Source organism: Crinia signifera, chromosome 7 (assembly GCF_055691185.1).
Source record: "Crinia signifera chromosome 7, ASM5569118v1, whole genome shotgun sequence".
Taxonomy (NCBI): domain Eukaryota; kingdom Metazoa; phylum Chordata; class Amphibia; order Anura; family Myobatrachidae; genus Crinia; species Crinia signifera.
The window spans coordinates 150,761,995-150,788,013 of record NC_139223.1 but is presented as its reverse complement, the minus strand read 5'-3'; the positions used below and the strand labels follow the sequence as shown (position 1 = coordinate 150,788,013).

The following is a 26,019-nucleotide window of genomic DNA, read 5'->3' as shown; positions in this document are numbered from 1 at the left end:
ATCATTCCAAATCATCTCCCTTATTGTACAGAACACACTAGGTGGACCCTTCATTATAAAATGTTAAACAATTGTAAATACATCTGTATAGTATTGGTAACTGCAGTCACTGCCTTTTTTCTTATTTCTCCAATTTAAAGAGTTTAAATCCCACAAATGCTCCTTTGTGATCATAGAAAGAAGTACTTGTAGTATGAAGACAATTGCCAATGCACACAAGGCGATGAGCACGACGCACCCTGGTACTGAGCTACGCATTAGACAGAGAGACCAGGAAGGAGCGGAACCATAGGGGAAGGCGCTACTGATCCCCGCTACCCATGTTACTTTACATAAAAACAAAATACAGCACTAATGACTTGTCTCTGTGACCATGTCCTGCGTCTGCACAATAAATCATTATGTATTGTCAACAATAAAAGCAAACTTCAGCTGTAATAACCGATTCTTTGACCAGAACGAAGCACCATTAGGAATCAATGTGGCTTACAGGAAGGTTAGGAAAGCCTGACTCACCATTCCCTGAATAATGTAATTTGGGACATGGCAACCCAGCTGCTGCTGCTGCTGTCATATGTTCATATATGAAAGAGGGACAACAAGCAAACTAAAAAGAACAGTTTTTCATGCTGAAAAAGCCCACGACCCACAAAGAAGCCGAGTCGGGCAATGAAAGGGTTACTGAAAGTTGTATGTCACACGTGCTGTGGTCTGCCATCCCCCTGACTGCACCATTCACTGCCTGGATTAGGATCTTTTAAAGCGGAAAAATAAATAGGGGTTAAGGGACAATAGCATTACCCAGATTCCAACCTCATTTATTAAACATTCCAATATCAATTTAAAATTTTTGCCCAAAACCATAGAGTTCCTCTATGAAGATTAAAGCCAATTTCTGTGGGGGTAAAGGAACCCTTAAAGGCAGCCTGCAGAATAAACAGGCACTATGTGTATTCTAATGTGGCCTGGAATTAGCAGCAGGGGGTCATTTCTCTATGACACAAGTGACAGCTTACTAGGAAGAAGAGTGACAGCTCATATTCTCCATTTCCGCTCTATCTGACCACGTTCATCAAGGGAACTACATGGACCAGAAGGATTATATCGGTCAGACAGAAATCCGCTCTCCCTGCTCCAGTCTCATAACCCCACTGACAATAGCGACATGACAAACAGTTTTCAGGGATGACACAAATCCTATGTTTGCAACATTGCAAGCCAAGGCATTTTTATCCCAGTAACCGGACACCCCCTCCCTAATTTCTCCACCCCTTTCTAAGGACTCCAGCTAGAACACAACTCATCATCCCTGGCACAAATATCCTCTATCCCTCACTACTGCAAAGCAGGGTCGCCCCTTCATTATAGAAGCCTGGAATAATGCATCCTACCTTAGCCTGCAGATACTGGGGGTAGTAGTAGGTGGTGTACTGGGGGTACATCTGCTGTTTCCACACTTTTCCCATGAAGGTAGAAATGTAACGGTGCAGAGCAGATCCCAAATCTCAACTTGTGTCAGTCCTGCCTCCTCTGTGTCTGTTTTAATCCAGCAGCTGGTCGCTGTCTGCTATAGTGTGCCAGCACAGACCTCACCCAAGGAGAGACCCCCTCCCAGGCAGCCAGTCACTGTGAGTGTGGCTCTCTCAGGACTTTCTCCAGGGGGGAAGCAGGTAATGCAGCCAGGAAACAATCAATAAAGTCTGCATGCAGCTCTCTGTTCAGTGACAGGCAGCAGGGAGAGGGACTAGGAAACAGGGAATACAGTGGGGGTAGGGAGAGAGGAGGGGCCATTCCCATTAGAAAGCCAGATTTGGCTGAGGTGTGCATCCTGCACCCTTTCATCTATTTATCATCATTGCAATTATGACTCATTCTAATTATAATATGTTTCCATAATGGATATAATCTGACAGACGACATCATTGTTTGTACTGTAGATCATTTGCTAGCAAATTCTGCTGCTCATTTCCTAGTTTTTTTTTTTTTTTTTTACTGTTGTAGTAAGTTCATTGGCTGACAAGACTGTTTTATTTATATATATATTATTTCATTTATATATTCTTTTATTTATTTGTGTGTTATCTATTCTATTTATACAATTGTAAAGCGCAACGGAATCTGCTGCGCTATATAAGAAACTGTAAATAAATAAATGTATATATTCATTTACATATATTTATATATTCTTTATCTTTATTTGTGTATTATCTACTTTATTGATATATTATTTTATATCTATTTTATTTATATATTATTTTTATATTTATTTATTTGTGTGTGATCTATTTTATTGACATTTATTTATATATTCATTTTCTTTATTTGTGTGTTATCTCTTTTATGTGTATATTTGTTTATTTATTTATTTGTGTATTAATATTTCTTTTATGGCGCTAGTATATTCTTTTGCGCTTTACTAAGGTAAAGTTTATACGTAAATACTGTAAAGAGTAATTAGCGGATAGCATTAGTGTGGACATGTTTTTTAAGCAAAGCAACTGGAAAATAACTTGTATTAATTATGTACACATTTACAAGCAGAGATTTTTAAGGAACATCTGAAATCCATTATTCATGGGAAGACGGCCTATAAATTCACCGGGAATAATTGCCCCGTGAAGATTGGCTTTGGTGCTCTAGAATGATACTGTTTGGTCTGGTAGATTTATAGGCAGTGATAGCTGCATTCCCAGGGATATTGGTTCAGACGACAAAGGGCCTGATTCAGATACATGCAGCCTAGCGAACAGGTAAATGCCACCCTCTGCCTGGCTGAATGCCCCCCCCCCCCCGCACCCAAAACCCCACTCTAGCATCCCCTCAAATGCAACTGCACAGCCGAAAAAAAATATTTGATGGTCTGGCGTTTGCTAATAAAACTCAGTCTAGACTGACTTTCAGCGGCGTAACTATAGCACCGCAGCCCCCGCCACCGCGGGGGGGCGCTGTGCATGTTGGGGCGCCGGGGGCTGCGGTGCTATAGCTACACCCCCCAATCCCCCGCAGACTTACCTATCTCGCTGGTCCCGGCGGCTCCGTTCTTCTGCTGAGGACCACCACAAAATGGCCACCCGCATATAGCACACAGTTCTCAAACTGTCTGCTGTATGGGGGCGGCCATTTTGTGGTGGTCCTCAGCAGAAGAAGAACGGAGCCGCCGGGACCAGCGCGATAGGTAAGACTGCAGGGGATTGGGGGGGGGGGGAGGGGGTTTGCATGGGCGGCGGGAGATTGGGGTGCTTGGCGGGGCGGCGGGGGGGGGGGGGGGCGTAAATGTACTGAAGATAAACAGTACACGGTTAAAGACTGAGCTGAAAACCAAAACTTCTAAAAAGTAAAAAGCAACCAATAATATACTACAGTAACTCCTAAATATCTAATATGTAATCTAATATGTAATATGTAACCGGATGTCAGCTGCCCGCCCAGTTCTCGGAGCAGGACGCCAGAGACGGACTTAGACTCGATAAATCATTAGGTAGTCGGCGGCCATCGAATGATTTTGGGCCTACACACTACCGTATAAATGGATGTTTATGCAAAACATCCATTCACAGTGCGCCGGGTATGTTTGCTGGGCAGCACGGGGCGGGCATTCACTCGGCCGTTGGGCGGCGTTTAAAGGCTCACTAAGCAGCAAACTACCGCTGCTTACCGAGCCGACCAGAATGACCCCCATACTACCATACAGTGAATGGCTGTCAGCACGCTGACATCAATTCAATGTCCGACTGCAGGTAGGGTGGCAGGTACAGAATGACTCGCTGCTATGATTGTGTAACCACCAGGGCCCCCAGATTTGAGGGTCTTTGGGCAGCTGCCCAGTGTACCTATACAGAAGTGTTCTCATACATCCATGCATCATGAGATGCCTGGCAGAAGTAAGTCGGCAGTTCCCAGGCAGCTCCACTATCATTGGGCATCTTTTCATATCGCTATGGAAATATGATGCACAAGCAGCTTTTGCTGATTACAATTATTTGCGGCCTATATGCTGTGTGTGACCGCTGCTGTATCTGCCTACAGAATGCTACATTACAGTGTTTTACTGGAAAGCAATGAGAATAAGCTACATTTTAATGGAAAAAGTCACACAAAAAAAAGCTCAGCGCTACCAAGTTGCGACACAGCATGGTGCGAATAGAAGGGCTGTTTAATGTGACCGCAGCAAGGATGTAGGACACAGCTGTATGTTAAGATGGCCCTGCTGAGAGGACCAGGGAAGTGGTCAACTTTTGTTCAAAATAGGGATGGCCATCATAGTGTGAACCATCGATTTTCACCATCACCTAGAGTACGGAGTACAGTTCTGGGCCCCACACTATAAAAAGGACATCATAGAATTAGAAAAAGTCCAAAGGCGAGCAACAAAGCTTATTAGGGGAATGGAGAATTTAAGCTACGGGGAGAGATTAATCAATTTGGGACTATTTACATTAGAAAAGAGACGTTTAAGGGGGGACATGCTCAACATGTACAAGTATATCAAGGGCCAATTTAAGGAACTGTCACACACCCTCTTTTCTACTAGAAATGAATCTAGGACGCGAGGGCATGAGTATAGATTAGAAGAAAAAAAATTTCATTCAGCTAGTAGAAAGAATTTCTTTACGGTCAGAACAGTCAAACTCTGGAACTCTCTTCCCAGAGAGGTGGTAACGGCTGGCTCATTAAATGCGTTCAAAGCAAAGTTGGACAAACATTTACTGGAGACAAACATCCATGGGTACAAATAAGAAATATAAATTGTCTGTAAAATACCAGAACCTACCAAATCCGCAATGGATATCTATACCAGGTTGAACTAGATGGACGCAAGTCTTTTTTCAGCCTTACCTACTATGTAACTATGTAAATATCAATGGTGCCATTAGTGTTTTACATTGCTGGCAGGAAACTATTGTGTACCATCAATGACCATCACCCACACAGTGCAAGGGTGAAGCAGATCACATGGGTGACAGACCAATCAGAACAGCTATACAGGCTCTGAAAAAAAAAACCATTGCTTTCCTTTATACCATCTTTTTATAAGGACAAAAGTATACGTTTTTCAGTTTATACAGCACTTTGGAATACAGTATATTGGAATTTTATAGTTAAAAGTTAATGATATTAAAAATATACATATGTACAAACCAGCCAACATAGGCAATTTTACAGAGAAACATCTCTTCCCTCTTATTTTCCAGTTGCAATGGATTGAATTAAATGAATAATTGATGGTAAAGGTGTTTTACATTAATAATTTAATAAAGCCCAAGGTATTGCAGTGGTGAAATAATTGGGAAAAGCAAGGCGTATATACATTTGCTCTGTCTTACGTATCTTACATTGTTCCTTCTAAGGCTGGCTGTAGACTAGATATTTGACTTTCAATATAACTATATGTATTTAAAATAACATCACGCACAGTGCAGCCACGTATTATAAAATTGACAGAATATTGTCGCAGGACTAAAATACTCAAGCTCCAAAGGATTTAAATTCCAACACAATTTGCCTTCCTTCAAGATCAATTTGGGAATCTACATAAGACTGTATGTAATGTGTTGCCGTCCCCCCATACTTTTCAAGTCAAGTAAAAATACCTCGACCTTAAAATCAGATGGTTAATTATTAAATGATGGATCCAGAGATTACAGTTTTATGCAAAGATTTTAAAACGGCAAAGCCTAATCTTGAGTAGTGGGAATGCAGATTGGTCTTGCACTTAATGAGTGTGCACCTAAGAAATAATTTGGTGATAGCTCCAAATCAGGTTTAATATTAGAGATGTGCAGACTCGGATTCCAGAGATCCGAGCCCCCACGAACGTCATCATTCCGAGCCTGGTTCCGAGCAGCGCTCGGAGATTCCTGCCTGACTCGGGTCCGTCCGCGTGGTCAGAACGTCATCTCCCGGTGCCGGATTTCGCTAGGCTTTAAATAGCGGCTGCTGCACCCGCCATCTTCACTCCAGTCTAGTAGTGGGTTGGGAGAGGGTGTGTTGGTGCTACTGCTGGGGCTTAAACTTGAGCTTGACCTTGAACGCAATATTTTTTATTCGCTGGGGCTGTCTCTCAGTGCTGCTGTGTAGTCTAACTGTGTACTTGTAGTACTACCGTCTCCTCTGTGCGGTCTACCTCTGGTGTGCTGTGCTGTAATTATTTTATTCGCTGGGGCTGTCTCCCTCAGTGCTGCTGTGTACTCTGTTCTCCTCTCTGCTTAGGGTGGGCTCTCCCTAGCAAGGAGGACAGTCTAACTGTGTACCTGTAGTACTACTGTCTCCTCTGTGCTGGTGCCTACCTCTGGTGCTGTGCTGTAATATATATTATATGAATAATAAATTATATTATATATAGTCCACTGGTGCTGCCTGCACTGAATCTGCCAGTTTTATTTAGTTACTCAGTCCACTGTTGCCACTGGCAGTGCTACTGCCTACCTAGTGTACCTACCTAGTACATACTAGGCTGCTATATCTAATTTAATAAAAAAATAATACTTGTGCTGTGTGGGACTGTAAAAAATAATTCCATGCTGCTGGTGCACTGACGTGTGCCACTGAGTGCCACTGCCAAGCAGTACCTAATAATAAAATGAATTATTATAAATTCTGCTGGTGCACTGCATAAAGCTACTGGTGGTGTGTAATATAACTACCTTTTGTGGTGACCACTGGCAGTGCTACTGCCTGCCTGCCTGCCTGCCTACCTAGTAGTTTATTTTCTCTACCTACTAGGCTGCTATATTATTAATACTTAATTAATTGAATTATATATAGTCCACTGGTGCTGCCTGCACTGAATACTGTGAATAGAGGTTGCCAGTATTATTTACTCAGTCCACTGTTGCCACTGGCAGTGTTACTGCCTAAGTTTACCTACCTAGTAGTACAACTACATACTAGGCTGCAATATCTAATTTAATAAAAAAATAATACTTGTGCTGTGTTGGACTGTAAAAAATAATTCCATGCTGCTGGTTCACTGACGTGTGCCACTGCTTGGCAGTACCTAATAATAAAATTAATTATTATAAATTCTGCTGGTGCACATACTAGTATTGCTGACGTATCTACCTGTCTTGTGCCTAGTACTGCCTTATCTACCTGTCTGGTGCCTAGTACTGCTGTATCTACCTGTCTGGTCTGGGGCTCACTGCCTAATACTGCCGTATCTACCTGTCTGGTGCCTAGTACTGCCATATCTACCGCTGCAGTGCCACTCTTACATGAGCCATGTGTTTGTGCCGCACTCTTGTGTGGCTTAGCATAGTTATTCAGCTACCTCGGTGCAACCTTTTGCCCTTAAAATAATATTGTGAGGTGTTCAGAATAGACTGGAAATGAGTGGAAATAAATGTTATTGAGGTTAATATAGCGTAGGAGCAAAAAAAAAAAAAAATAATCCTGCGATTTTAGCAGTTTTTATGCTTTTTTAACAAAAAAATCAGAACCCAAAACCTTAAAAATCCAAACACAAAACACTTAGGAGGTGTTTTGCCAAAACCCATTAGAACCCAAAACCTCAAGGTAATCAGAACCCAAAACCCGAAAAGTGGCCGGTGCACATCCCTATTTAATATGCATACAGAGTTCGCTAGTATGTGCGGATTGATCCATCTGTCGGCAGCTCCCACTATCCACAGTATTTCTGTGCTGTAACTGGGTGTAGACCATATGCAGGGGCGGATTGGAATTGAAAACCAGCCATCATAGAGGCCGTGTCTGTTGAGGGGGTGTGGCCTCTTAAAGGGGCATGATCCCTAGTCATAGGGCCTGATTCTGAGATGGACACAGTTGCAGCCGTCCTTGTGTCTTTTCCTACAGTTGTGTCCAGGGCCGGCGCCACCACTAGGCAGCTCTAGGCATTTGCCTAGGGCGCCGGCACCTGGAGGGCGGCAGTTCGCCCCTCACCCCCCAGCTAACAGTGTAAAAAACTTGCAGCCCCGGCGTCCCTGCAGTGCTGGGGCGGTCAGGGGTGTCTGTGCCGTAGGGGTACCTGCGGCGCCGTCATGTGTGTAAAGCTGGCTGCGGCCGGCCGGGTCCCTGTAGTGAATAGAAAATAACTAGCGCTATGCGCGTGGTGGCGCGGGAAGTGCTGTTATTTTCTATTCACTACAGGGACCCCGCCGGCCGCAGCCAGCTTTACACACATGACGGCGCCGCAGGTACCCCTATGGCACGGACACCCCTGACCGCCCCAGCACTGCAGGGACGCCGGGGCCGCACGTTTTTTCCACAGGTACCACCCCCCCCCTCCCCCCGGCACCGGGGCGCCCCCACTCCGACTCGCCTGGGGCGCTCCAGTGCCTTGCACCGGCCCTGGTTGTGTCTGTGACTTTATGCTAATTCCGCTACAATGCCCTTCCCTGGTGTCGTAGACGGCTTGGAAATTTAAAGTGGTCCTGGATGAATTTAATTACAGTGGCTCCTTTACATGTCCACATTGTCAGTATGCCACCCTCTACCCCCCTAATATACCCACACTGCCAGCCTGTCACCCTCTACCTGTCACAGGCAGCCCCGCAGAAATGTCGGCCCACTGGAAATCTTCTCCCTATAGGCCCTGTTGACAATCCACGCCTGGCTATACGATTGCACAGATAAGATCTGTCATATGGGTAGATGGAAAAGCAGCCGCAAATACGTCCTACTCAGAACCAGCTCCACATTGTGCTGGGTTCTATTGACCATCAGAATCTAATCAGATTAAGATTTCCATTAGATTAACTTTAAATTTAAAAATGGCTAATTTCACAAAGAACCCTAATGTAACGGTATTGTTGATATGTTGTAAAGACCTATGCACTGAAGTACTGTGGTTTTCCTTAAATATCAAAGCAGTTCTATTTGTTCAGATAATAAAGAAGTCAATGACTGACGCTGACCATATATCTGTTTATTCAGTCCCATCACAGTCCAAGATTTATTTGCCGCTCAGTATGTGCAGTATATTGACATCATCTTTGCATTACATCATGTCAGCATTATATATTTAAATGTATATAATCACCATAGAGGTCCGGTAGCCAAATAGAACATGGACATACAATTTCACATTATTAAATAATTACAGTGTGCGGCTAACATTAATAAGGAGAAGTCCCTGCTCACAGAAGCTTACAATCTAAATGGGTGGACACACAATGGAAAAATGGGCAGACTAGTTGAGGGCAAAGGATACAGAGCTACACAAAGGACGATAAGCTATAAACAAAAGGCACATTTAGATTTAATAAGAGTGGGAGGAGATTCTAGATGTTGGGAGCGGGGCCCAAACCCAGAGAGTGCCACCACCACTAGGTGCCTGCAGAGCTGCCCAATTTCCACCCAGGAAAGTCCTTAAGATGTACCCAGACCTCATAATGGGGCAGATGTATTAAGCATTAACAAGAGATAAATGCAAGGTTGATAAAGAGAGATAAATGCCCAGCCTATCACCTACTAACTGCCATGTTACAGGCTGTGTTTGAAAAAAATCAGTAAGGAGCTGATTGGCTGGACGTTTATCTCTCCTTATCACCCTCGCATTTATCTCTTGTTAAGGCTTAATACCTCTGCCCCAGTGTTACATGTAGCAGCAGCTGCTGCCCCTGGGCTGCAGTACTGACCATACCGTAGATTTCAGGGATGAGCCGGTGAGCAGATATAAACATACATGTAAAGTTGTATGTTATATATATGTGCGGGCTGCCTTACCCGAGAATCAGCAGCCACCGCAGCACAGGACTCAGACGCATACAGGTAAGTGGAGCCTGTTTCTGATGGATGTGTTGCACCTAGCATGGGCTGGTGGTGATGCCCTTATTAATGATGATGTGTGGCTGTTGGCATACAATCAATGGGCTACACTGGCTTCTGATTGCATATGCACAATCTACACAACTACAGCCACTTTGTGTGTGACTCAGAAGCACTCTCTAAGTGTTTTGTGTGAGATGTGATATAGCCTATATGCCTAGGCATAAGGAAACTAGACAAATGTCTAGGCTATATGGGGCTGATTCTGGATCACATTTTTGCACATGTGCAAATCCAAACAGCCAACGGCCAAAGCAGGGAGGGAGGAACGGGGTGGTTGAGGTTTGGTGGCGCTGGACCATGGGAATGCGGGCAGGTCTATTATACGACTTTCAATTCCTATATTGAGTATAAGTGACATGTGTCACAACTGAAGGGCTGGATGAAGTCGTGTGGTGTGTAGCAACCGGAGACGAACCAGAGGAGGAAGGGTTAAATCGTGCAGGTTTAATAAAATAATTCATAAATGGAACAATACACACTTGAATACTTTCTTTAAGTGGCAGTTAGTGGTAATAATGATTGGGGCAGCAAGGCACTTGAAAGAAGAAAAAGTTAATTTAAACAATGACGGTTCAAGGCACTGAGGACGGCAGGCTGGGGTCTTTGAAGAATGAGGGAATCCGGAAAGAGAATGTGCTTGATGGTAATGAGGGATCCTTGAAGACTGAAAGAAGATGGATGATGACTGAAGAATGGGAAGTTGCTTGGAAGCAGACGGCTTGAAGAGCTTAGGCCAGGAAGCTCAGGGATGCAGGCAGAGACCAGACTGTGGAGAGAACTGGCAGCGATGGGGTTAAGCTGAACCGAGACCAAACACAGAGCACTGAAGCAAGGCACCAAGTCAGAAGAGGTGAGTCAGAGAGCCGGAGTCAGCTGGGAGCTGTGAACGCCTCTGGAGACTCTTTGTACTGACACTGAACAGGCCTAGGCAGATCCCCTATATCCCTAGAGGGCGGCTGCCATTGGCTGTCAGGTCAGTATGGGCGGAAACCTCAGACAAGGACCAATCTGCTATTTGCCCTTAACCAAGATGGCGACGCCGGCCTCCCGGCGCCCCTACAGCACATACCGCTACACTTGCCGGCGTCCCACGCTGCCTGCTGCCCACCAGACTGCCGCTGAGCCGGAGACCACTACACGCTAGCCAACGGCGGGCGCGAACGGGTGAGTAGTATGCCCGCCGCGCACCGCCGTGGCTGCGTGTGACAACATGTCCACTTTAATGTTTAGGGGGTCATTCTAACCTTTTCGGACAGGGCCAAATTCTGCCCCATTCAAATGGTTGGTGAACTGAGCATGCGCATGGACTTTTGTGCGCATGTGCAGATCCACCTTTACAAGCGGCTATGGCAACTTGCATCGTCACCAAGCCGTTCGCATGGAGCAGGCTGGGCCTGTGGCGGATGGCGGCCGGATTGGGTGAAGCCCATGGGTGTCCCTATGAAAATGCTGGGCATTCCATGGAAATGCGAGCGGATGTGTGCCAGGGGCGGGCAGCTGATGTCACATGACGTCAGCCACCCGCCCTGTCTTTCTCCCAGCGCCCGCAAGTATAAGTAAGTCTCCAGTGACTTATATTTGTGAGCCCAGGAGAAATCATTCGATGGTCGCCGACAGGGGTTAAAGTGAGGGGGGACGGGGTGGAACTGAGTTCCACCACCTCTAATACCCTCTACCACAGCCCTGAACAGGAATTCCAACAGAAAAGCCTGGTCCCAGCGGCTTCTTTTTTCAGCACAGCGTATGTGATGTCATACCTTCACCGCCGCTGAAGTGAAGAAGAGCCACTAAGAGGAGCAGGCTCTGTGCTAGCTGAAAACCGGGTGAGAGGGGGATGGAGGGACTCAGAGGTGGGGCAGCTGCTGGAAGAACACAGCGTATGTGACTGCTGAGGAACATGGACAGTGAGCTGCTAGAGTAACAGAGACAGATGTGTATAAGCAGCACTACTATGGACATTATGTGTATAAGGGACACTACAGTGTTAATAAGGGGCACTACTATGTGATGTAAAATAAATCATGGGCACTACATGCGGTTTAATGTGAATGCTATAATGCTACTATGTGGTGCAATATTAATTGGAGTTACTATTGTGTGACCACACCCTTTTCTTGTGGGACCACTATCCCTTTATGGGAGGAACGGCACACATTTATAGTTTGCAGACCCTGGCACTAGCCCGGGCTCCGCCTAGGGGGGAGATGGGGATCAGTGTCAGGGGAAATGAGTTCCACCACCTCTCCAGGACCACTTTAAGTCCTGGTCCCCAAGGTTGCGAGGGGATATGGTGGAGGGGAGTGTTTGCTGGGGCTGGCACTCTGGGATTTTGTAAGATCTTCGCAGCTTAACGAGTCAACCGGAACCAGACCCTTAATTCAGCACAGTAACATGTTTATACTCTATACAGTATATAAGTATAGTGATTTTATTGGTATGTCAGCAGATAAAACTAAAGTCATTTTTAGTTGTCTATATCATAAATCTGTATGTCAGGATCAACAAATAAAAATTCTCAATGAAGAATCAACATCAATAGCAACAACAACAACAAAATAAAATTATGAGGACAAAAAAAAAAAACATTTTGAAAATTGTGCCATGGAGCAATGACTTATTTATGTGGCAATAATGCCCTTTTACAATACTGGGAGTGCTGCCATCTCACTCATTCCTCACTATTCTTCAACCCGAGTGTGGCTGTAATGTGTCCCTAATGGAATCAGGGGCAGTGCTGTATTTTCTATCCAATTAGTTCTTAACTTCTGTAACCATGTAATCATTCAGCAGTGGTAATATGTCCAAATTACAGTCACATTACAAGAACATTCTTCTACTGGAGGTCAACGTCCCTTATTTCAGGGCCTGCACCTGTCATTAGCTTGTGAACAGAGTGGCGCCGGATGGTTTGACTTTGAAGATTCACAGCACTACACTGGCACTTGTGCTGTAAAAAGAGGTGTGTGCTATTTACTTACTATTCTGCCTGATAACTAATAAAGAAGAGTCAAATACAACCAATGCGAAAGGAATGCTTTTGTGATATCGTGCTTATTTAGCCATGATTAGTATTACGCAAAAAAAGGTTTGTGGTCATAGTTGATGCCATCTGCAGAGTTACCAAGGTCTGCAGTCTGCATCCTGTGTGAGATTCCAGTTTTAGTGTGTAATCTCCAGCTGCCCTGCATTGTAAATCAATTCTTCACTACAGCTCAGGTAACTGCCAGAGTACCAAAAGCTGAGGCCGCACATTGCATTTTAGCAGGATGCAGTCGAACAGGAGCATGTTTAGCAGGATGCAGCTTGTGCCTACACATTGTGCTTTAGCAGGGTGCAGTTTTTGGCACAACCAGCACCGGGTTTTTGGAGCAGGCCCTGGTTCCCAAAATACGGCAGACAAAATGAGTGCTGGTCCCGCATATTTTAGGGACCAGCACCGGGCTCCATTAGCAGGGGGTGTAATGCCATACCTAGGGGACACGCTTGATGGGCTCCTTTGGCCAAAGCATTACCCACCCTAACTAGTCAGCCCAGGCCGGGAGTTCTTGAGGAGGTAGGGACCCCAAATAAAGGGGGTTGTCCCTCTCCAGAGTACCCCAGGCCCGGGCTGAAGCCCAGCAATATCTCCCATATACTGTACATGTGGAAGGTGGGTGCGGGGTTTATAGTTGGTTTAAAAAGTAACATTGTCCTTTACAGTGGGACTACAGGTCCCAGCAAACCTGCCCAACATGCTGGTACTTGGGAGAATTACAGGTAACAGCATGTGGGCATTAAAGGCCTGTTGGTACCTATAGCCCCCCTGTAAAGGAAATATTAAAATAAAAACACAAACACAGGTTTTTAACATATTTTATTATAAAGCTTTTTTCTGTAATCAACATTCATTTAACTAACAGCAATGGTCGTGATTACCTGACCTGTCGGCACTGCTGTTTTGCTGCCCGAATGCACCAATCAGTGGCCAGCAATGATTGGAAAATAATTTGGGAATTAAGTCAATTAAAAATGTTAAAAAGTCCCGATTCCTCACTCCCCAACGAGATCACAATTTTTACACAAGTTTAATATTTCCGATCCTCCAACTTGACTGTCAGGCGATCAGAGGGTTGCCCCAATACTCTGCTCATGTACAGGGCCATCTTAACAGCAGTGTGGGCCCCTGGGCAAAGCAATGCACTGGGGCCCTTACCCATTCTCCCCTTCTAGGTGTGGGGGATGCTATCAGCAGCAGCTTTGATGTCCCATGGGTGGCAGGGGGTGCTCTATCTTCCATTCAACATGTAGGACCTGGAGCAGTAACTTCTGCTAATTACTCCTTTACTGCACAGGTGGTGGGAGGGTGAACACTAACGTGTGGAAGGGGGCACAGAGCTGAATGAAGGGTCCCCTGTAAATGACTTCCAGGGAGGTGGGGGATGTTTTATATGCAGCGGAGGGTTGGATAATGGAGTGGGCTTAATATTCGTCATTTTCCGGTGGAAGTGCAGCTTGTTTGACTGCAGATATCGCCATTATCTGGAAATAGATTTCTTAGCCTTCAATAGTATAAAAACCTAGAGTCCCAACTTTCAGGAGGTGCTGGGGACTTGGGGATCAGAGATTAGGAGCAAGAGCAATGCATTGACAAAAATATAAAATTGTACACCAGACGTTTGGAGCTGGAGCAGGGACCGGCTGCTGGAAGGCTGATATCTCTGGTTCTGGGCATGATAGAGACAAGCCGCTAGTGTCAGAGAGAACCTGAGAAATATGACTGAAAATTGTAATTAACAGGTCGGATGTGGATTGCTGCTTTGAAGTTGGATATCTACAGTTCCCCAGAGCCGATTTTCAAAATTCTGGTATCCCTGGAAAAAGGGGATCCTCAGCTATCGGCATAGCACCCTTATACACCTGAGGCCCCTGGGCAAGTGCCCATTAAGCCCATACAAAAAGACGGCCCTGCTCATGTATAGGCACCTTAAAAGCAGTTGGAGGAAAGACAGTTGAAGCTATTGAGAGTGGATAGTTGGGGAAAGCCACAGTGTGTGTGTGTGTGTGTACGCCCCAATAGAAAGATGGTGACAGTACATATATAATCTCTTTGGCTGCATCCTCACTGGCTTTTGTAGAGCACTGTGGGCCAGATGCACTAAGCTTCACAAAGTGATGAAATGAAGAGTGATAAACAGCCAGCCAATCAGCTCCTGCATGTCATTTTTCAAACACAGCCTTTAACATAGCAGTTACAAGCTGATTGGCTGGCTGTTTATCACTCCATTTTATCACTTTTGAAGCTTAGTGCATCTGGCCTGAAAAACAAGGACTGCGCACTAAACTTCTTCTCTGTGTTATTAAAAGATGATGTTGGGTAATCTAGTAACAGTGTCCTGCCAGTACACCAAATGCTGATGTAAGTAAAATACACAAGCCAAAAGACTATAAACATTATTATGTTTTATTGTGTAAGGTTGCAGCACATCTGCATTTTTAGATATATTTTAATATTTTTACAACTTTACATCATACTTGCCTACTTTTGAAAACTAGTTTCGGGGAGATTATAGTTGGTAATAGAATTTTGCACAGCGCCCCATTGAGGCGGCATGTCATGCTCCTCCCAAAGGGCGTGGCTAGTTATATATATTGATTGTGAAAAGAGATTGTGAACGTGGCACCTAGAATCATGAGTGGGAACTGCTACATCTGAGAGGAATCTTTTAAAATTACTTATATCCAAATGTAGATGAGCCCTAAAGCAGTTAGTAAGAGATAATATACTTGATAAAATGCTGGGAAATGGCGCTGATGATTCAATGTAAATGTATCTGTCTCTCATTCCTTTTTTCCACCAAAATGTAACAGTGTAATGTGGGATAGGTGAAATGAGGGAGATTGCTAGACTAATGAGGAAGAGAGGGAGATTGCTGCTATTTCAGGGAGTCTCCTGCAGAATGCAGGAGGGTAGGCATCTATGCTTTACATATGTACTACATTTTATTTGTACTTTCAACATGATATTTAGCATTTTCATTTTAGCTTAGAACTTCAGGTAAATACTAAACAATATATTGTAACTTCATGCAGAGACATTAATGGGGAAATTTACTAAGATGTTCTATTTCAGATGGGATATTCCTTTGGGCAACCAATCAGATTATATATATTATCTTCTAGAAGGTGTTAAATAAATAAGAAGTAGATTCTGATTGGTTGCTGATAGCAACTTTCATTCTAGTAAATTTACCCCTAAGAAAGCTGCAGGGCCCGGGTTCCGAAGGGCCCGGGCAGACCCAGGACTGGGTAAATAGTACAGTACACCCCCCTACACCCTCTCAGCAACCCTGACTTCATGTTTCATGCATGGAAATTAACATGTTTGAGTCATTTAACTTGTTTCTCTGTTATAAGGCCCATACACACTGGGTGACTTCCAGCTCAAAAGCCGCCCAGTGTGTATGGGGCAGCGATGAGAGGTGAGCGCTGATGTGCGCTCCCGCATCATCGTTGGCCCTGCCGCTCATCTGCTGTTATTACCAGCAGATGAGCGATGGGGTGGATGGCTTTCCATAGCGTCCTCCTATGGAAAGTCGTCCACCAAAGAGAAAATTGGTAAAACGGGCCTAAATCGCTCAGTGTGTACAGTATGTAACTGTCGGGCACACATTTGTAGACACAAATCTTCAAAAATCCAATTTACTTTTACTACTTTTTCTTTTATTCTGTTTTTGACTCAATATAGTCCATGAACATGTCAACTCAACCAGTTCCTTTGTTTGATGACAGAATCCGAACAATGCTGATTACACAGGGAATGATCTATCCTTTTTGGCACATCCAAAGCATCCACAAAGCATTGTACCCATTGTAATGGATTCATCATCACCCTTTGAGGCATCAGTCCACTGACAATGGCAAGACAGATGGAAGATAGGGATGATCTATTTTTACTTGAACTCTACAAAGAATACCTGTGTTTCCAACACAACTAAATTCAGGTGATACTTTTGTCAAAACTCCACCTACAGTACAAGTGTATGTGTTTTTTCCCCTAAAACCTTGAGATAAAAAGTAGCTCTGAGCCATGGATAAAGATTGTATTCAAAGAACATGTTCTAACTGCTCAAAAGTATTATCTTACCAATGTTTCCCTCAGTTATCAGGTAGGTTATTGCAGGCCAACAAGAAAAAGAAATAATTTAAGCTATGCAGCATGCACAGTACGATATTGTAAGGCAGAACTAGCATACTTAACCTAACAAATACTGTAAATCTGTATATAGTGTGTGTATATATATATATATATATATATATATATATATATATATAGTACTTGTTTCCTATCTGGGCGCCCGCTAAGTTAATTGCGCACCATGCTATTCTCCGTAGAGAAATCTGATCGCATCGCATCGTACACATACACGATATTGAACGATGCGATGCGATGCGATCCGATTCGATTTCCTATAGGAAACAATGTTAAATGGATCAATTTACCCAAATCAGCATAGGGAAGAATGGTAAATGGGCCAGAAACCCAAAAAAAACCCCACAGAGCAGTGGAATGTCCCCCCAAAAGTAGTTGACGCCACCCCGCCATCAACGTGAACCCGAAGCGTGGCGAGGGGCGGCGGTACGCGTCCTCCGACCTTTTCATGCCCTACTATCCACTAGGGCGTGGAGTGAGAATAGAATAGTGTGGCGAGCGCAGCGAGCCACCGAGCCCGAAGCGTGGCGAGCGCAGCGAGCCCCGCGAGGGGACGCGGATACCTTCACAGGTAAACGCGTCCCTTCGCGGGCTTCCCAGGTGTCCGCGTCGCCATGGACACCTGGGAAGCCCGCGAGGGGACGCGTATAACTGTGAAGGTATCCGCGTCCCCTCGCGGGGCTCGCTGCGCTCGCCACGCTTCGGGCTCGGTGGCTCGCTGCGCTCGCCACACTATTCTATTCTCACTCCACGCCCTAGTGGATAGTAGGGCATGAAAAGGTCGGAGGACGCGTACCGCCGCCCCTCGCGGGCTCGCTGCGCTCGCCACGCTTCGGGCTCGGTGGCTCATTACGCTCGCCACACTATTCTATTCTCACTCCACGCCCTAGTGGATAGTAGGGCATGAAAAGGTCGGAGGACGCGTACCGCCGCCCCTCGCGGGCTCGCTGCGCTCGCCACGCTGAGATCTTTGCTCTCCCTGCCATAATATATATTTTATTTTAATTTTATATGCAGTTTCTTATATAGCACAGCAGATTCTGTTGCGCTTTACAATTGGAAACAACAGTGATTAAACAAACTGGGTAGATACAAAGCGACATGGAGGTAGGATGGCCCTGCTCGCAAGCTTATGTGCTGTCCTATATAGGACAGCACATTGGTGCTTCATCTTAAAGATAGCAGCGCCAATAATGGCAGGGGTGTATAACTTCCATGTCATGTAGCACAAGTCACGACAGTAATACATTTGTTGGGATCGGATACTACTAACCCCATGTCCCTATAAAAACTCATCATGTTCAACATCTACCTTCACCTGGTCAACCTTGCAGATTCTCTAGTCTTCTTCTAGCTGGCCACACCTCAGCTCTTCGCTTGGTAGGAAAGACCATCAACCAACAATGTTTTGCCACTGATGGTCACCATCCATGGTAGATATCTGATGGTTCTTCAACATTGATAGCAGACAATCAGCGATGGTGTGTTTGGGTTTTTCAGTGTTCAGTGTAGAGAGCTTAGCCCTGCCCCATAACACCAAAAAGCCCCCTACCCATACCTGATTAGCCGTGCACTAATACAGAATTAGTTATTGATGGTACAAACCATTAATGGCTTTCTGTCAGTGGTTCCAGGTTATTGATGATAAGCACAGATGACACCATTGATGATCACTTGGATGACGTGTGATATTTCTTAGCTGAGCTACCTCTTCCCACATACATGCTTTTGCAGGGCACACTGTGAACGTAAAGCATATCCCATCATTAAAATGTGTGTAATATCAAGTACAGTAAAAGGAATAGCAATGTTTATATTTTGGAGAGATATCATGTTAGAACTGATCATACATGGAAGACTCAGCTTATATGTTTGTGAAATGAACATTATCTGCTCACAAATAAGCAGCACATCACCACCTGATTGACCGAAGTACATCCCTGTCTCACTGAGAGCAGCACATCCCTGCCTCACAGGCAACAGTACACAATCGCTTCACTGACAGCAGCACATCCCTACCTCAATGATAGCAGCACTGCACCACCTCACTGACAGCAGCACATAATCATCTCACTGACAGCAGAACATCCCTACCACACTGAGAGCAGCACACTTCTGCATCACAGAAAACAGCACATAATCACCTCACTGACAACAGTACATCTCTGCCTCAATGGCAGCAGCACATCACTGCCTCACTGACAGCAGCACTGCACTACCTCACTGACAGCAGAACATCACTGCCTCACTGACAGCAGCACTGCACCACCTCACTGACAGCAGAACATCACTGCCTCACTGAAAGCAGCACTGCACCACCTCACTGATAGCAGCACATCATTGCCTCACTGACAGCAGATAGCTTTACTGATAGCAGCATATCACTGCCACACTGTCCGCAACACTGCACCACCCAGGGCCAGCGCCACCACTAGGCAAATCTAGGCATTTGCCTAGGGCGCCAGCCACTGGAGGGCGGCATTTTGCCCCCCCCCCCGTGCCGCAGGGGTACCTGTCCTGCGGCTGTGTATATAAGGCTTGCGGCGGCGGCAACGGGGGTCCCTGCAGTCCATAAGAAATAATGAGCGCTATCCGCCTGGCTACGCGGAAGCGCTTCTGTTGTGGAAACACTGGCCGCACGCTGATAACGGGACCCCCATTGCCGCCGCCGCAAGCTTTATATACACAGCCGCAGGACAGGTACACTTCCCCCCCCCCGGCACCGGGGCGCCCCCACCCCAACTCGCCTGGCACCACCTCAGTGATAGCAGCACAGCATCACAGCATCGACAACAGCACATCATTACATCATGGACAGCGGCATAGCACCACCTCTCTGAAAGCAGCACATCACTGCCTAAATGACAGCAGCAAAGAAATCACTGCCTAACTGATAGCAGCTCATCCCTGCCTCACTGATAAAAGCACATCCCTGCCTCACTTACAGCAGCACATCACTGCCTCACTGACAGCAGCACATCACTGTCTAACTGACAGAAACACATGCACATCCCTGCCTAACTGACAGCAGCACATCATCTCCTCACTGACAGCAGCACATTATCGCTTCACTGACAGCAGCACATCACTGCCTCACTGACAGCAGCACATCATCGCCTCACTGACCGCAGCACACCACTACCTAACAGCAGCACACCCAGAGCCAGATAAAGGTCTAAATGGGCCTGGAACTGAAAATTATCAAGGGCCTATTATGCGCAATAATAGGGGTTGCGGCCAGCATCTAATAATGTGGGGGACGTTACCAGTGTTCTGGTTGGGTGGTCTGCTCATGGGTGTGTCTCTATTTGTGTAAATACTTTCAAATAATTATATATGCCTGGAAAACGCAGGGGGCTGGCATAAGAAAAATGCAGGGAGATATATTGGCGGGTGCACTCCAAAGGTGCACCCGCAGGACGCCGATGTCCTAAGATACTTGAGGGGTGAGGCGGCACTCCAGTCATAAAAAAATACTGAAAGCCGAAACTTGGTAGACAGTATGTCAGCACCTTTTATGTGGTAACCTAAGTTTACCACACCATATACCCCTTATACAAATCATGCAACACAATAGTAACCCCTTATACTGTACTTGCTTCTTACACATTATGCCACATGGAATGAGACAAAATTCACACCGATTGAGCAAAAATTCACGATATGCCACACAGATTAAGGCAAAATTCACATTTTGCCACATGGATTGAGCCAAAATACACACTATACCAGGCATGTCCAAACAGTGGCCCTCCAGCTGTTGTGAAACTACATGTCCCAGCATGCCTTGACATAGTTTTAGCATTCCCTAATTGCAAAACTGTGGCAATGCATGATGGGACTTGTAGTTTCACAGCTGGAGGGCCATAGTTTGGACATGCCTGCACTATACCAAACAGATTGAGCAATAATGCACAATATGCTTCATAAATAGGGGCATTGCGCGCGAAAAGGCGCACATTAAAAATGTACACCATAATGCTCATTACATGTTAAGCCGCACACCATAATCTCCATTACGTATTATGCCAAACACCATAATGCCTATTAAAAATTATGCTACATAAGTGTTGAATACCTACATGCTCATTGCCAGGGGTTCCATGCTCATTGCCATGTGGGATTACATGCTCATTGCCAAGGGGGAATACATGCTCGCGGTAACTGGGGGACAGTCGCCGCCAGGCAGAAATGACAGCCATTAACAGCCGGGCAGAGAACAGGGGGCTGCCCGGCTGTATTTAGAGCACTGCATGTCCCGGCTATTTGAAATAATACCCCTTATATACCAGAAAATGCAGCGAATATGGTCCCAGGATCTTGCAGGGACATTCTCGGACTGGCCCCTTTTACACAAGCCTAGTCCCTGCATTTTCTGGTGTGAGGGGGAGAGAAAACCACCCCCGCCCCCCTTTAAACAACCAGCTAAATCTTCGGAACCAACTGACCCATTTACATGTAGCCTTCAGATGATTTTGGTCCAGTGAAACTGGCCCGTTTGGTCCCAGAGAAATCTGCCCTCAAACAACATGAACAGCCATGAAATTACATTTCAGAAATGAAAAAAAAAAAAAAGTTTTACCTGCAATATCTCTAGAACCAATGAACCCATGTGGACCAGGTATCAGATTGAAGGCCCAGCGATTTGGGTTCGACTGAGATCAACCTCAAGTTTCTGTGATGCTGTAGACCAGACCTGGCCAAAAGGTAGATCTTGATCTACCAGTAGATCTTGGGGCATCCGCTGGTAGATCACAGCCAAATTAACAAAATACACGTGAACTTGAACATCTGACGTTTCAGAATGCCAGCTCCCGGTAGTGCCCCTGATGTCATGACGGCACCGGAGTGCTGTGAAGAGCCCTCTGCAGCTGCTATATATCAGTATGGCCCCACACCCACATATGCTGGGCTTACCGCTCTGTACCAGCACAGAGGCTCCTAACAGCACCAAGTACATCCTGACCGACTCCTGAATGTAGTGTGTCGGGTGTAATTGTCTGATATGGGTGGTACAGTGGCTGCAGGCTGATGCTGCTGTAGTACAGCTGCCGCCTGCTCCGTTAATATGATACAATACCAGAGTGGTTCCGTGCTTGTGTCCTGGTTATCAGTCGCTGGCTGACTAATAGATCCTATAACAGAAGAAAATGGCTGTGCGCTGTCGGACCACGGTGTAACAAATTATGAGCAATCACAAATATTCTGTTCAGTCAGCAGTCAGATGCGGGTACTTGGACCACATATAGAAAGATCACAAAGAGAGAAAAAGACAGACTGCGCTAAAATAGAAATCAAATGTAATCCAAAAATAAACATAAAGGTATCAAAGCAATTCAAATACAAAATAAAATATAACAATATAATTTCATTTGAAGGTCACTATGGCCAGTATTAGTAATACTATTAGTAATCCAATCACATATAGCATCTACCATTCTTATATATGTGATTATATAACTATTAGTAGAGAAACGTGTATGCTGCATGGGTGTATATTGTGTGTAGGTATTTTAGCAATTGTCCGTGTTGATCGCCCCTGCGAATGTGGGGCAGAGATTTGGCTGTCCTGCAAGGCGTAAGACTTAAGGCCCCTATACATTAGGCCGACTTGTCCTAGGGACAAGTCTGACCCAATTTACCTGCAAGCCGCCCGGCAGCTCCCCCGGAGGCTCACATACAATTTGGTGTAAAACGGCGGCGGTGGTGGGGGCAGGCAGCGGCGGCGGTGGTGGGGGCGGGCAGCGGTGGTGGGGGCGGGCGGCGCCACTACGCGTCCCGTCCCGTCCCCGCTGCTGCTATGTGTAAGTACACTGCCCGGCCAGGTCAGTCAGCAGCACTCGCCGGCGCTCAGGGACCCGCTGCCTGCCCCACTGCTCCCCCGGTGTCTGCATGCATATGCCTGTCAGGTGGCAAGCATATGCATACAGGGAGGTTGGACGTGATCGTATGTACAGACCGTCCGACCTCCCTGATCCGGTCCGATGCGCACGGGACCGCGGATCGGATCAGATATCACACACCTACAATTTTGGGCCGATTTCACCCGATTATCGGCACAAAGTGCCGAAATCGGATGAAATCGGCCCAAAATCGCATAGTGTATGGGGGCCTTTACTTTTATCGAGCTAATGATTTTAAGCTCAATCAGTCCGAGCGCTCTCACAGTGGAGCGAAGCCACCGCCCAGCACATGTAGTCACCACCCCAGTATACGCCCCGATTACCGCCCAGTTGTGCCCTCGCCAATCCAAACGCCCACATTACGACTACTCTGCACGAGTTTGTTCGCTAGCGTATTTCTACTCGTAAGGTCGCGAGTGTGCACGGTTGCCCAAACCTACACATGCGCCTTGCGAATGGTACGCATGCGCAGTGGGCTAAGATACACTATGCAAATGAATTGGTGTCCGAGCGAGGCAAGCAGAATGTGGCCCTATGTGTGTAAGAGCGGTCAGCAAAACAAAATCTATTGTGGGAAGCATAGGGCCTGTGAGCCTGGTTCAGAGGTGGATGCTATGTATGTATGTATGTATGTATGTATATATATACATATATGTATGTATGTATGCATGTGTGTATGTATATGTATGTGTGTGTATATGTATGTATGTGTGTGTGTATGTATGTATGTATATGTATGTGTGTGTATATGTATGTATGCAGGGCCGGCCACTGGAGGGCGGCAGTTCGCCCCTCGCCCCCCGTGCAAAGGGGGTCCATGCCGGCTTCTGACAGGAGCCTGCAGTGGTGTCCTTGCTGCGCGGGTACCTGCGGCGCTGAGTATAAAGCTGGCGGCGGTGGGGGTCCCTTCAGTGAATAAGAAATAACTAGCGATATGCGGCGGCGCGGGAAGCGCTTCTGTTTTGAAAACACTGGCCGCACGGCGCACGCTGATTGGCTGAGATTCACGCTGATTGTGCAGTTCTTGATTCTTATGTATTTATATCTACAGAAATATACAGTTACCATCTCTACTGGCAGCAATGCCGTGTGCAACTGTGCCCGCCATCGTACAGTTAGATTTACGGGTCTGCAGTAAGGGTTTCCGGTACTTTCATGCATGCGGAATAGCAAAACTAAATATCAGTATATGGGCCACCTCCGAATCAGGCCCATTGACAATGGTAGATCTCTGCTAAATATGTGAACTAAAAGTAGATCCCGCATACCTCCCAACATGACCCATTCCAGGAGGGACAAAATGCTCTGCTCCTGGACTTGCTGCCAGTGGTAGTTGTAGATGTGGGACTGCACCAATGTCACAAATTCAATAAGGGGAGCCACACCTGCCAGTGAGTCCAGACTGTGGTGTTTAAGGTGGCAGTTGGTGGGGCTCCCCTATCTGAATTGTGGACTGTGCTGCAGCCCTGCAACTGCCACTGATATGAATGTCCAGAAAGAGAGCATCTTGTCTCTCCTGGAATGGGTTATGATGGGAGGTCACCCCTGCTAGAATACAATGTAATTACAGTGAAAATTGTGTTCATATAAAACCTCACATTACCAAAGATTTATAGGGAAATCCTGCCATCAAATAATACATTAGATTCTGATGTGAATGTAATATTTAAAGTGAGAAGTTAAATCACATTTCCCTCAGATCAGCCATGCAAAAGATAAAGGAGCTGTGATGTCATAATGGGCCTCAAACCACAAACTGGCCAATCAGGTGGGGTATGTGAGGTCATAGTGATGTCATAATCAGGGCTATACTGAGGCTGTCTCACTCATTCACCTCACAGAACTCCGGGCAGTGCGCATCTCACCAGCAGGAGGACATACTCACATAAGGTTAGTGACTGGACAGAGATAAGGGCAGTTTAGCACGATGCGGCGGTAGACTCGGAGCGTGACTACTGTAATATATGACTGATCACCTAACCGACAGGACAGTATTGGATAATAACAAATCTCCCACCTAGGGGGGCAGTACTAAGCAGCCACTAGGGCTGTGCCTGGGACACCTAAGGGCGGTGTCTGGATGGCGCTGGATAAACCCTGTATGGAGCGGTTAGGACGTGTCGCAAGGCACAAATGTGTCCTACTATGCTGCATCAAGTCCCCGTACGGATCCCTACTTATTAATGTGCAGAGGTGGGAGAGATGTATACGGTGCTGTACCCATTACTTTGTTATTATCTGATACTGTTGTTATAGTTATATCATAGTTTGGGCTCCATGTAAGAGTGATACTAAATCCTGGCAGCATATTGTGTTAGTGTCCATGTGATACACAGGATATGCCGCTGGTATTTACCATCACACACAGTATCTTTCCAGCGAGGACCAGCGGTGCCCCCTCCTCCGCTGTATCCTCCGCTGTGTTGCCAGCAGCCTGTTGGCAATGGGTTACTGACTAATGCACATACATGACGGCCGTTTGTGTATGTGTATAGAGATCAGACCCGGTGGGGACATAGGAAACAGAGTTAGAGCTGTCCTATATATATCATTGCAGCCCTAACCCCTTATAGCACCAGAGACGAGTCCTAAAGGGGTTCTGGCTGATTCTTACATGGAGTCCTAATACTAATGGGTAGCTAGCTACCTTGTCTCTTTCCCCCTACCTTGTCTCTCTCGCCCCCTACCTTGTCTGTCTCGCCCCTTTTACCTTGTCTGTCTCTCCCCCCTACCTTGTCTCTCCCCCCATTACTTTGGACATGCGCGTGCCCCCCGGTGCCATCGGGTGCGTTCTTCATCATCTGGGAAAAAAGTTAAAATACAGATTTGGGGTGACAGAAGGGATGACGGGTTATATAAGGTTAGTGGGTGGGTGGTTTGGGCAAACTCTGCAAAGTCTCTTAATGCCTAGAGGGACGGGCAGTCCGTCAGCCATGGGTCCCCAGAGGTTTCCCCCACAGGGGGTTTTTCCTCTCCTGAGTGCTGATGGATGACTCCACCATCTTGTTCCTCTTATAGGACAAGTGTGTAAGAGTTCTGGAACAATCCTGTTCCAGTATTCCCTATTTTATAATGCAGAGCAAAAATAATATATACATTTTACTTAAAATAAAAGTTTGAATTCATTTATTAAATATA

At 45.9% G+C, this 26,019-nt stretch overlaps 1 protein-coding gene and 1 long non-coding RNA gene across 5 annotated transcripts in view; one reads left to right on the top strand and one right to left on the bottom strand.

The window, feature by feature from the left end:
* Positions 1 to 1,740, bottom strand: part of RBMS1 (RNA binding motif single stranded interacting protein 1) — a 346,188-nt gene extending 344,448 nt beyond the window's left edge. For 2 of the 4 annotated variants that reach the window (XM_083153957.1, XM_083153959.1), the window contains exon 1: positions 1,392 to 1,740. In XM_083153957.1, the coding sequence (XP_083010083.1) occupies positions 1,392 to 1,466 (75 nt within the window). In that variant the 5' untranslated portion in view covers positions 1,467 to 1,740. The remainder of the gene's footprint in view (positions 1 to 1,391) is intronic. The other 2 variants (XM_083153956.1, XM_083153958.1) reach the window with 1 other exon arrangement.
* LOC146020675 (uncharacterized) lies at positions 1,252 to 26,019 on the top strand. The gene is made up of 3 exons (XR_014450828.1): positions 1,252 to 1,670; positions 16,514 to 16,769; positions 24,723 to 26,019. It is a non-coding gene; the product is annotated as an uncharacterized LOC146020675 (long non-coding RNA).